This window comes from Eucalyptus grandis, chromosome 11 (genome assembly GCF_016545825.1).
Source record: "Eucalyptus grandis isolate ANBG69807.140 chromosome 11, ASM1654582v1, whole genome shotgun sequence".
Lineage (NCBI taxonomy): Eukaryota > Viridiplantae > Streptophyta > Magnoliopsida > Myrtales > Myrtaceae > Eucalyptus > Eucalyptus grandis.
In genome coordinates, this window is record NC_052622.1 from 21,696,429 (window position 1) to 21,705,769 (window position 9,341).

Genomic DNA, 9,341 nt, shown 5'->3' on the forward strand with positions numbered 1-9,341 from the left:
TCCTCCTTTGACAGCCACGAGACGGGGGTGGTTTGTGGTTGCGTGTCTTTGGTCTTGGAGGGTTTTAGGTTCCTCTCTCCTCCCCTTCATCTTCTTCTCCTTGGTCAAGTCCCTCGCAACACGATGGCGGAAACTGAGAAGCCGACCGACCTGAACAAGCTCCTGGAGCAGTTTCGCCGGCGAGCCTCCGAGGCCGAGGTCAGCCCATGATGTTTTTTTTCACTCCACTTGCGATCTGGGGTTGCTCTAGGTACCTTTATGTCCGCGTGCCCGTGCCGTGTAGATCAGCGTATGCGATTGTCTTCCTTGTACAGATTTTAGTGTTCGACGTTCCTGTCGTCGGTACTTTTACGGTCGACATTGTCGTTAGTTCTGCATTGATCTGGGCATAATTGATGGGGATACGCGAGGAGATGTACCCATGAGCGGATGATTCTGCAGGTGTTCTTTTCTGCGACTTCGCGCACTAACCGTGAGTGCCTGCATGTATGTTGATATGGGCGGTAGCGTGGGCGCATGCTGTGTTTAGATATTTGTATTTGTGCAGTTGCATGTGCGTGCCTGGGGCTTGCTTGCGTGTCTGCGTGTGCGGGCACGGGCTTTGTGTGGGGGCACGGGCTTTGTGTGCAAGCTCAAGCTTGTTAGATTCGATATGCTGCAGTGGTTATTGATTTTGCTTCTTGGGTCTTCAATTGGTGTCAATTGATTGCATCAGAGGTGCTTCGTTTGGCTCTGCTTACAGTTGACGGTCATTTGCTAATTGTGGTAGTTGAATTTCCATATGTTATTGGTTATCGAGGTTTAATTTGCTTTGCAATCACCTGATTGTCATCATGGTGCATTTGGTTTCTCTATGACTATAATTCTTTAAACTGTCTGGTGACTCTGGTTTAGTAAGAGAAAACTCATCTGTTTAAAGAAGAGGTGCAGGATTTGTAACAGCGATGGCTTAAACATCAAGTCTAGGTTTTGGTCTGGGACATTTTTTTCCTTCGCAATTACTTTTTCTTTAGCCAACAAAATCGATTCCTTTAACTTCAACCATTATGAAACAAGAATTGGGATTAGATGTCTTATATATTCCCTGAAACTGACATGCTGCTGGTGCATGCATTTTGCTTGAAAGGATCGCTTGTCCAGACTCGAAGCTACCGTTACAAAAGAGAAGGGTAGGTCATGAGGCTGTCCATCTAAGTTCTGTTTGTTATGCTCTAGTACTTCCGATGTCTCATTCATCAAATTAAATTTGCTTGCTCATGTAGATGCTTATGAGGAGGAATACTCAAAAAAGATTAGCAAGCTGGAATCAGAGCTCGAACATTCAAAGTCAGAGTTAGCTGCCGAACATAAAAAGGTAGCATGAGTGACTAATCATTGCATGTCTTGTCTCATTGGGGGGAATCGTGGATTATTACAATATCTCTGTTGCTTGAATTGCAGGCAGGGGAGCTTGCTGCGGAGAACGCAAAACTCAAATATCGCATGACTCATCTGGTTCAAGCAGTGAAGGAAGCCGATCTAAAGCTAGAAGGCAAGGGAGCCTGAGTAAATATATGTGCGATTCTCCTTATCAGAAAATGAATAGGTGACATACAAAAGCAAAATTAAGATTGAATGACAAGATACCTTTGAATTACTTCCAAACTCTAGAATGTATTGCAAACCTTTTTCTGTCTTGACACTGGTGACTTGAATGTTATGGATCACAGTAATCTTATTGCTCTTAATGAGTTTACTTTTATGAGAAAGGTTATATTAAATTGTCATTACAATAGTATGAGTTTTTTTGGTCATTATGCTCTGTTTGACCCTTTCTCGGGTTTACCCAATGGGGTTTAATCCCAGTCTAACAACTCTTGTTTCTTCGCTTGAAAGATAGGAACTTTAGCCCTACTGGAATGATAGCCTCTCTTGGAAGTGCTCTTTGGAACTGTTTTCGATATTCTGATTTTGGGATTTAATGGTCTTTTAAGTAAGAAGCATTGAACCGATACATTAGCTTTTTCCTCTTAAAAATATTTGTGGCGAGTTTACCTGCTATGGCCATTCAATATCCAACTGTAGACAGTTATGAAGTGTAGACAATCAACTGCCATTTACAAAGCAAATCTGGCTTTGAGGGTGAAGCGGGACTTGTTTTGTTTTCGTTTTAATGCTCTAAGGATTACTGTTTGTGCCATTTGGTTGTCTTAAACTTTTTTCTTTCAAGGATGTATCCTCTACCTTTTAGAGTTTCATCATTTATCATCAGTTGATATCATTTGCACACGGGCCACGCGGTCGCCTAATCTCGGCCGAAAGCCGGCAAAAGTCGACCGATGACCCTTGTGGGCCACATATGTTGGACCAGCAACGGCAAGCGATGCCTTCTATGCATTACGACTGCTCCCCACCCTCTTTTCCCTTCTTCTAGCTAGTTAGCAACCCATGTTTAGGCGCCGTGCAGACCGCCAGAACCTCCCTAGGGCGTGCAAGGGTTATTAAACCCTCATTTGGGAGGCTGGGCTGCTGCATTTTGTCCAAACTCTCTCTATCTCTCGTTTCTTTTTAATAGCTGATGTGAAGCCAAGCCAAGGTTGCACTCTCAAATTTCGTCTCACTAATAGGGTTGTTGTATGGTTAATGACAGAAGGAATCAATTGCACAAGTTGCAAGAGATAAGAGGACTTCATTAGAACAAAAAGAAAAGTGTTAAAAGGTCCAAATAACATAAGCAATGATAGTTGAAGGACAAAACCCAATAATTGCAAAAGTGTCGGCAAGCAAATTGTTACGGCAACTTCCCAGCCACCGCACAATTCAACAAAATTAAAACTATGTAGCGCGGCACCTTCCTTCCTAAATGACAAAGAAACTCGCATTATGTAGATAAGCTGGTGGCCTAAATATGATATTATTTCATTAGGTCATATGGCAATTCGCACTTGGGTCCCGTGCCAATCCACATGCATAAATGCGTCAATGCCGTGAAATCTAATCTTGACACTTTCATTCAACTTAAAGTGGTAACTTGTATAGGACTTAAATTTGCAAGTTCAAAGTGCAACATAAGTTTAAGGAAAGAAATTGTCCTCCTGACTATCTTGGAATCGATAAGCATTTGGACACTAAATTCTTTTCATTTAACTAAGGATTGTAGATTTATGATAGATTTATGACTTGAAATTTTTACGTTCGGCTTTACCCTTCCTTTTTTTGGCAAGTCCATCCCGGTTACAGCTACATCTACATGAGGGGGTGAACACCTTTTTTCCCTTGGAGGTGTGTGGTAAAGATTGACATTGGTTTTCTGCATAGGATGTCAATTTTAAACAGTTGAGAGTATTGCGTATGGAACCATAAAAATAAAGGGCTCTTAGTATTATGGTTCTTAGTATATCACATAACCTGTCTCCTGATTAGTAAATGTAAGTATCAACTATGATCTGTCCCTCAAGTCTAGCATGAAGTAGAAGTTAGGACAGTGGACAGTTTCGTAAATTCAAAGAATCTTCCCATCTTCTTTGATCACGGATCATTGCATGGCATGTGACTCATTAGAGTACTTCCAAAAATAAAGAATTTCCATACTCTATGTGTGATTAGCATCCCCTGGTCTTCATTTATTGTGTTACACGGGTAACACCGAAGTCTCTGTCGGAGCCAGAGGTAACCCGTTGTTTACTCACGCGATTATTTACAACTAGCAAATTAGAGTTCTCTAATATTCTAGCAAGATGATAATGAACACAATTTTGCCTCGTAATCATGCAATTGGTAGAACTGACTTGTAATCTCTAGTTAGTTGAATAGTTGGCATTGAGATTTTAGTATCTCATGTTACATTTACCTAAAATTAATTATCGCCTAACAGGATTTTCAAAACGGCATACTTTATCCAAATCTACCCTCCCTCAGCATTCTATTTAATGTTCCTTGTCAGTGAAATATTTTTTTACAGTTGTCTGCCAAGTGCGTTGACATGTACGCAATTTAATAAGATATTAGACATAATGCTAATGAATCCTGGAATCTCATATATATATATGTAAGTTTTCAAAGTCCTAACTTTTTATCATCTTTCAATTTGGGTCGGGTAATTTTTGTGAGAAAACTAGTTTAAAGTAAATATGTCATAAAATAGCAACTTGAAATTCTTAATAGTATTAATTTAGAAGAGTCATATCGACTCGAGCAAGTTCTTAAAAAGCTTAAGAGAGAAGAAAGAAGGGAAGAACTTTTGAAGAGTGAGACTCCTTGATGTAGCATATCATATTCCCACCTTATAAGGAATAAAAAAATTGGTGTGGAATTGGTTGGGTAATTTTTGTGAGATGAAAACTAGTTTGGAGTAAATACGTGATAGGATACCCCGATTCGGAATAGGATACCCGATTTGGAATTCTCAATTGTTTTAATTCAAAAGAGTCATATATTCCCAAAGTAGAATCTCAAAGAAATTAAAAAAAAAAAAGGAGTGAAAAGAAGAGAATGTCACGCCAAAACAATCGCTGCAAACTGACACTTCCCCATTTACTTAAAGCCGTTTTTAGGGGCGAAGCAAGAACGAGAGGAGGCAAGTGGGGAAACGACACTCCCTCTTCCACATGTGCCCTCCTCTTCCTTATTTTCTCCAAAAAAAAAAAGTAAAAAAAATTTACTAATATAAGACGAATCGAAATGCAGCAGACAACATTGCTTCTCCTTCTCCTTCTTCTTCCTCCCTTCTCCTTCCACCTGCACTGATCCCAACCCAAATTCCACGCACCGATCGCTTTCGCATCACCTCAGCCCCCCAGCTTTGCCGACCCGCCAATCCCGCCGCCCCACAAGAGACTCTTCCGCCGCCGCAAGCGACGGAGCATGCCCAAAGGTCCCGCCTTTACCCCATCCCGACCCGCATAAGATCTGCCCGCGATTCCCACCGGAACGCCGCGCGATCCCCCCAATGTCGTCCCCCAAGAAGCAGGCCCTCTTCATCGCTTCCCTCATCACGCTCTGGTACTCCTCCAACATCGGCGTCATCCTCCTCAACAAGTTCCTGCTCTCCAACTATGGCTTCCGGTACCCCATCTTCCTCACAATGTGCCACATGTCCGCCTGCGCCGCCTTCAGCTACGTCTCCATAGTCTTCCTGAAGCTCGTCCCGCTCCAGCTGATCAAATCCAGGCCCCAGTTCATCAAGATTGCGACCCTGAGCGTGGTGTTCTGCGCGTCGGTGGTGGGCGGCAACGTGTCGCTCCGGTACCTCCCCGTGTCGTTCAATCAGGCGGTGGGCGCGACCACGCCCTTCTTCACGGCGGTGTTCGCGTACCTGGTGACGTTCAAGAGGGAGGCTTGGATCACTTATGGCGCCCTCGTCCCGGTCGTCACCGGCGTCATAATTGCCAGTGGGGTATGGCTTTGCATGTGTGAATTGAATCGCTTAAATTTAGTATCTGCCGTTTTGGTTGCGTTCTGTTTTTGGGAATGATTCGAGGGTTGATCTGCATTGTTGGAGGATTTGATATAATCTGATAGATAATGATCCAGATCTGCATTCTTGTTGCTAAAGTTGATGTTTTTGTTGCTCTGTGAAGGTTACTCCTGCTGATTTTTGTTGTCCTGTTGGAGCAATTATAGATTTAGGCAACTTTTCTTTCTGAATTGGGTTAATCATGTGGAGATTTCATCAAACTGCAATAATGCATTCACTATAGGTTTGAATATAGGTAATCGATAGTTAGCTTCTCAAGCTTGAACTTGAGATAACTACCACTACTTTCATAGCTAAGTTTTTCAGCTTATTTGCTAACTTTTTAGCGTGGAAGCTATCGTGGGTCTTAAATAATTGTGAGACAGGTCTGAAAATAAACCAAAAAAAGTTGCCTTTATCGTTGCAATAAGATTTGTGATAGAAGGGATGCATCCACCTTTTTTCCAAGAATGGAAGGTGAATTTGTTCTCTCGTGATGAGAGATGGATCTTTCCAATCTGGAAGATTTCCTGAAACAAGATTGTATTATGTAATGTGGACCATCTTGATCTCTCTTGCCTACTTACTCATTTATCTAAAGAACTCCATCATTTTGGAGACTTTTGTCATCTAGCCAAGTTTATTTTACTCCGTCAGCTATGGGTCTTATGGCAGCAGAATACCAGAATACATGAGAGGATTTTCTTTTACTACTTCCTTGACTGGTGCCCCTGTCAAGTTGAAGTATTTCAGTTACCTTATGCATCCACTGGTGTCTTCAGAGTGACTTGAAAAGGAAAGATGCATGGCATGGTGATTCTATCCCATGAGTTATTGTCTAAATTAGAGCCTTGCAAGCTTTACATTAGAGTTGTCAATTGGTCAAAGATGCTAAAGAAAACAGATAATGTTTAGAGTGCCAAAAATGTTTTCTTGATAGATGAATGAATTCTTTTAACTAGCTGAGAATGCTGCTTTCCTGGAAGCTTATGAAATAAGTTATTCATCTCCTTGTCCCACATGAACCTCTATTTCTCTGGCATGATAAATTTTCCTTGTTGGTGGCAGGGGGAACCAAGTTTTCACTTGTTTGGATTCATCATGTGCATCAGTGCAACTGCTGCAAGGGCATTTAAGTCTGTACTTCAGGGTGTCCTACTTTCTTCTGAAGGGTAAATGCTTTCTAAAATACCTCTTATGATAACCCTGTCTAAGAGTTCCTTAACAACTTTTATGCAGTTTAATTGCTCAGTGGCATCTAAGTCCCATGTGACAGTTTAAATTAGCCCATCTATATTGTATATTGGCCTCTTTTCCTCATTATGCAAGGGTATGCCAGATAGAAGAAGGAATAAATAGGTTGATCACAAATAGAAACTTTTAATAGGCAAATGGTTCTACTGTATTTTTTACTATCTCCATCTGGATAATAGAAACTTTTCTTCCCTAAACAATTGAATCCTATTTCCGAAATTCGCATGATGAGATCCAATGGCATACCATGAATGTTCATGAAGTACAGGTACTTGGTCTATACAAATGAAATGCTATGAAAAAATTTATTAGATTATTTCCAGTCTATGATAGTGGCCATTGAATTCAAAGGTTTTGCTCCCCTATCTCCTGAGAAATTACACTACCCTCGAATTACGACTTGGCAATTGACATTCAATTACAATACAGGGAAAAACTGAATTCGATGAACTTGCTGCTGTACATGTCACCAATTGCAGTATTAGTCTTGCTACCATCGACACTCATAATGGAGCCAAATGTCTTAGAAGCCACTTTATCGCTTGCACGAGAACACAAATTCCTGTGGCTGCTTCTTTTTCTTAATTCAGCCACTGCCTACGCAGCCAACTTAACTAACTTTCTGGTCACCAAACATACGAGTGCCCTCACACTTCAGGTTTGACATGCTATATCTTTGTTCAGTCTTCTATCATGATCCTGATTCTCATATTAGTTCGTAGCTTGCTTAATTATGTTGAAGCAACTGACAGAATCACTGTTGTACTTGTTGAGAAGAACATAAATTATAGACTGTTGTTCGATTAGACGATTTTTTTTTTTTTTTTTATAGGAAATTTTCGCAGTGAAAGAGCAGTAGCAGGGATTGTCAATGATTATTGATTAGACTGCTTTGAAAAAAGTCTAGTTTAGACTAGTGTTTGTCAACTCATATTTTGATGTTATAGCCTCTTAATCTGTAGTTTCTTCTAGGAGAAGTAAGAACCTTTGCTGCTTGTTGATGAACACTTTTATTGGTTAAATAAATGAGGCCCCTCAAAAACTTTGTGGAGACAAGGACGATAATAATTGGTTAAGTTTATCCAAGCTTTTTTTCTTGTTTTTTACAAGCAGTTTTTCATGATTCTTTACTGTGGCAGTGGGATATTCGTTCTTTGCAACTTTCATAATGGAGTTACCAGCAACACCAGAGAGAACCTTAAGAATTACTTGCTAAAAACACTTTCTGCATTAATCGTGTCAACATCACAAAAAAGCTGGTTGAACTATGTTGATTTGATTCTAACTTTTTTTGTACCTTATGTATTGATCAGGTGCTTGGAAATGCAAAAGGTGCTGTCGCTGTTGTGATCTCTATAATCTTGTTCAGAAATCCCGTAACAGTGATGGGCATCGGCGGATACGTGATAACAGTCTTGGGGGTTGTTGCATATGGGGAAGCAAAACGGAGATTCAAGTAAATGCAGCGGACTTGCCTATGGGTCACTTACGTGACCCAATTTCTCTTAATATTCCCGGTGATACATTGCCTGATTAGGTAGAGGTGGTATTTTTTGTTCTAGTATATGATTATTCTTGCTATTAGGAACGAAATCGAGGAGGGAACAGAGCAAGATTTCTCATCCATTCTACAGAGGAATTCTTCATTTAGTACTCCGTCATCGTATACCTTACTTCAGATGTGGCATGAGATGCTTCCTAGCATATCCGATCTCATCACACCTGTTAAATAGTCGGCGTTATCGCTTAGAAGTCATTTGGCCTGGAGCATTACTTAAATATATTCAGGAATCATCCTTCTTACGAATACAGATTGCAAGGAATCTGCCCTTTCTTCTTATCAAATTTAGGCCTTAAATCTGCAAATCATCTTGTTTCTTCAAGTGGCTACATTGGTGCGCATCTCTGGATGAAGTAAGGTTGGAGGAAGATTCTCTGATTGTTGAGTCGCACGTTATGAACCTCATCCACATGCAAATTTAGCGAAATTTGTACTTACGCGATGCTTTGGCATCTATCAACCGGAAAAGTGGTTGGAGAAAGCTTTCTTTCGATCAGAGATGGAGTTTTAAGTCCAAAGCTGATCTAGAAGCTAGATTAATTCAAAACCGCTTCAATTTTAAGGCAAAAGCGATCAGATTCTGAAGAGGCACACATGATACCCTCCTTGTCTGTAGGTGGGGAAAGAAAACGTGTTACACTGTTAATTGGGTTAGGCATTGATTTATCTGAAAAGCTTGGGACTTGCATTGCTTTTGCCCTTTTCCGAATCTTTTACTTTAAAGATTTTTTCAATTCAGGTGAGTGAAATTATTTGGGATAAGTGTAGAAACAGTATTTGAGGTTTTGGCTATTGGTCGATGATTTAAAGTATTAGTTTGGTCAATCTAGGACTTATGGTTAAACTAACCTAAATCAGACCTTGAGTCCGCCATCAGTGGAAGTTAGGCATTTAGAATTGGATGTGTCTTCCACGACGAATATTGGGTCATTGGCTACGTGCCATGTCCAATGCCTGAACACCACACCATTGATGACGACCTGGAGACTTAATCCCGTGTTTTCAAAATTTCAAGTCATCAATTGACTAAAATACCACTCATAACGAGTCAGAGATTTGATTATGGCGTTTTCAAAACTCAAAGTCCTCAAG

At 40.6% G+C, this 9,341-nt stretch overlaps 2 protein-coding genes across 2 annotated transcripts; both read left to right on the forward strand.

Moving 5' to 3' along the window:
* LOC104425622 lies at positions 1-1,772 on the forward strand. Its single transcript, XM_010038355.3, has 4 exons — positions 1-198; positions 1,127-1,169; positions 1,263-1,354; positions 1,441-1,772. Exons 1-4 carry the CDS (start codon positions 124-126, stop codon positions 1,543-1,545), a joined length of 315 nt encoding a protein of 104 aa, XP_010036657.1. The 5' UTR covers positions 1-123; the 3' UTR covers positions 1,546-1,772.
* A 2,790-nt stretch (positions 1,773-4,562) lies between these two features.
* LOC104425621 (probable sugar phosphate/phosphate translocator At3g10290) lies at positions 4,563-8,312 on the forward strand. Its single transcript, XM_010038354.3, has 4 exons — positions 4,563-5,374; positions 6,503-6,606; positions 7,118-7,346; positions 8,002-8,312. Exons 1-4 carry the CDS (start codon positions 4,928-4,930, stop codon positions 8,146-8,148), a joined length of 927 nt encoding a protein of 308 aa, XP_010036656.1. The 5' UTR covers positions 4,563-4,927; the 3' UTR covers positions 8,149-8,312.
* Positions 8,313-9,341: the final 1,029 nt, after the last annotated feature.

What these genes read in the sequence shown, in the direction of transcription:
- LOC104425621 (XM_010038354.3), top strand. Translation starts at nt 4,928, where the DNA reads ATGTCGTCCCCCAAGAAGCAGGCCCTCTTCATCGCTTCCCTCATCACG. An exon ending in GTCCTACTTTCTTCTGAAGG is followed by an intron (nt 6,607 to 7,117) that starts GTAAATGCTTTC and finishes ATTACAATACAG; the next exon opens with GGAAAAACTGAATTCGATGA. An exon ending in CGAGTGCCCTCACACTTCAG is followed by an intron (nt 7,347 to 8,001) that starts GTTTGACATGCT and finishes TGTATTGATCAG; the next exon opens with GTGCTTGGAAATGCAAAAGG.
- LOC104425622 (XM_010038355.3), top strand. Translation starts at nt 124, where the DNA reads ATGGCGGAAACTGAGAAGCCGACCGACCTGAACAAGCTCCTGGAGCAG. An exon ending in GGCGAGCCTCCGAGGCCGAG is followed by an intron (nt 199 to 1,126) that starts GTCAGCCCATGA and finishes TTTGCTTGAAAG; the next exon opens with GATCGCTTGTCCAGACTCGA. An exon ending in TAGCTGCCGAACATAAAAAG is followed by an intron (nt 1,355 to 1,440) that starts GTAGCATGAGTG and finishes CTTGAATTGCAG; the next exon opens with GCAGGGGAGCTTGCTGCGGA.